This window comes from Hippopotamus amphibius, chromosome 3 (genome assembly GCF_030028045.1).
Source record: "Hippopotamus amphibius kiboko isolate mHipAmp2 chromosome 3, mHipAmp2.hap2, whole genome shotgun sequence".
NCBI classification, from domain to species: Eukaryota; Metazoa; Chordata; class Mammalia; order Artiodactyla; family Hippopotamidae; genus Hippopotamus; species Hippopotamus amphibius.
The window spans coordinates 111,070,367-111,072,625 of record NC_080188.1 but is presented as its reverse complement, the minus strand read 5'-3'; the positions used below and the strand labels follow the sequence as shown (position 1 = coordinate 111,072,625).

Sequence of the window (2,259 nt, the reverse complement as noted above, 5' to 3'; positions counted from 1 at the left end):
ACCAAGTGTAAGGAATGAAAAAGTTGAATCTCCTTTTGTATATTTTTTTGTCTGTTTCACCACATGTCCTATTTTCATGTATAATGGAAGCATTTTGTGTTTAGTTTTATTTCCCCCTAAAGCCTGATTTTTTTCTGTGGTATAAATTATCTTAAATTCAAGATAACAATTGGTCTAAAAAGGTTGGTGAGCTGATGGGTAAAATGCTGCAAAAAATTATAAAACTTTTAGTAGTTGAAGAAAAGATATCTGTGACTAGCAAGATGATCCACCCGACTCCTGACAACTGTCCAAGAAATGACTTCTGCGTGCCTCCCTTCACTGTGACCTGTAAGGTTTTCTCTTCCATGTTTAAAAATTCTCAAAATCCTTTACTTACATTTTGTTCTAAAATGTGTTTATTTTCAAATTCTTGTTTATTACTTATATTAGTGTGTTTCCTTTGGGCACTTAATGTATTTTTTAATAGGGAAAGTTTGGTATTTAAAAATGAGATAAAAAGGATGAAGATTTTTTTCATTGAAATTAATGGAATTTTTAACTATTTATTGCCTCATTACTTAGCAGGATTTTCAGGAACAAATATAAGCTTTAAATGAAGATAGTTGTGGTTTTAAATTTGCATTAATTTGAATTATTGGGGTTATCCAGGAATCTCTTCAATGCATCCTTTACATCCTTGTTCCTTAGGCTGTAAATGAGGGGGTTCAGCATTGGAATCACTAGGATGTAGAAGACAGAGGCCATTTTATCAGTATCTAATGAGTGGTTGGTCCTTGGTTGCAAATACATGAAGAGAAGAGTCCCATAGAACACAGTGACAGCTATCATGTGCGAAGCACAGGTGGAAAAGGCTTTTTGTCACCCCTCTGAAGAACGTACCCTCAAAATGGCAAGGACTATATTGAAGTAGGATGTTAGAACAATAATCATAGAGAAAAACAAATTGGTCCCTGAAAAGGTAAACACTGCTGTTTCTGGAATGTAGGTATCAGAACAGGACAATGCTAGCAAGGGGATGTTGTCACAGTAAAAATGGTTGATCACATTGGAAGCACAGTAGGACATGGAGAACACACAGGAAGAGACAGTCAGTGCTGTGGTCAGACTATAGAGGTATATAAGGGAGCCCAGCAGAAGGCAGATCCGTGGAGAAACCACCACCTGGTAGAGCAGGGTGTTATAAATAACCATATAATGGTCCTAGGCCATGGCTGCCAGCACAAAAATCTCAGCCACAATAAAAACTATGAATCCACCCAGTTGGGCAGCACATCCATAGTAAGGTATGGTTTTCTTTGTAACCAAGAAGTTAACCAGCATTTTGGGGGTAATGACTGTAGAATTGCCAAGGTTGATGACAGCCAGGTGCCGGAGGAAAAAGTACATGGGGGTCTGAAGCTGAGAGTCCACACTGGTGAGGGTGATGATGCCCCGGTTCTCTGCCATAGTCAGCCCGTAGATGACCAGGAACACACAAAAAAGAGGCACCTGGAGCTCTGGATGGTCTGAGACTCCCGTTAGAATGAATTCAGTCACTTGAGTGAGGTTCCCTGGAGCCATGTGTTTCACTGGTTTCTTCCTTTAATGGGGGAAATGGAAAGAGATTAACAGAGGGTAAAATACTTTATTCTGTTAGATGCCCAATTGTTAAATGTTTCATTTAAAATCAGTTTACTTTTGTCTACAAACACTTAAAAGTTTCAGATCTTTCTTGTTTTCCTCTCCATCTTTTCATCAAATTTGGGAACACAAACTCTCCAGAGATCCATTTTAGGATCTTATAACTGTTTGACCAAGCTATTAATGCATTATTCACTGTTAAATATAGTCTACATTGGATAAATATACATTAATGTATTATGCTATTGCATGTATTAATATTTACATGGATATATTAATTATATTAATACATTTCATGAATATATCATACATGCATATATGTGTATGTATATACTCTCACATACACACACGTGCCTCTGTGTATGTATTTCTTATAATAAATGAGAGGTGCTTATAAGATGTTGGTGAGCTAGAAAAATATCCAGTTATTTTCACTTAGCTCCTACAGGTCATCACTCCAGCCCATGCCTTGTCATGGTTCTTGGGAATTTCCCTGTTTCTATAGGGAATATTTTCAGTAGGCAGGGTTTTTCTTTAACAGTCACTGCCACCCCTTTCTGCTTCAGCTGCCTAAAACAGCCTTATATTTCAATATTGTTCCTTCTTAGTTCCTTCCTTAATCTCATTTCCTTTCTT

The 2,259-nt window shown here is 37.1% G+C and overlaps 1 protein-coding gene across 1 annotated transcript; it reads right to left on the bottom strand.

Annotated features, from left to right (window-relative positions):
- Window positions 1-624: 624 nt before the first annotated feature.
- On the bottom strand, window positions 625-1,563 carry LOC130848659 (olfactory receptor 8J2-like). The gene is given in 1 exon segment (XM_057727083.1): window positions 625-1,563. A coding segment is annotated over 1 exon segment (939 nt).
- Window positions 1,564-2,259: the final 696 nt, after the last annotated feature.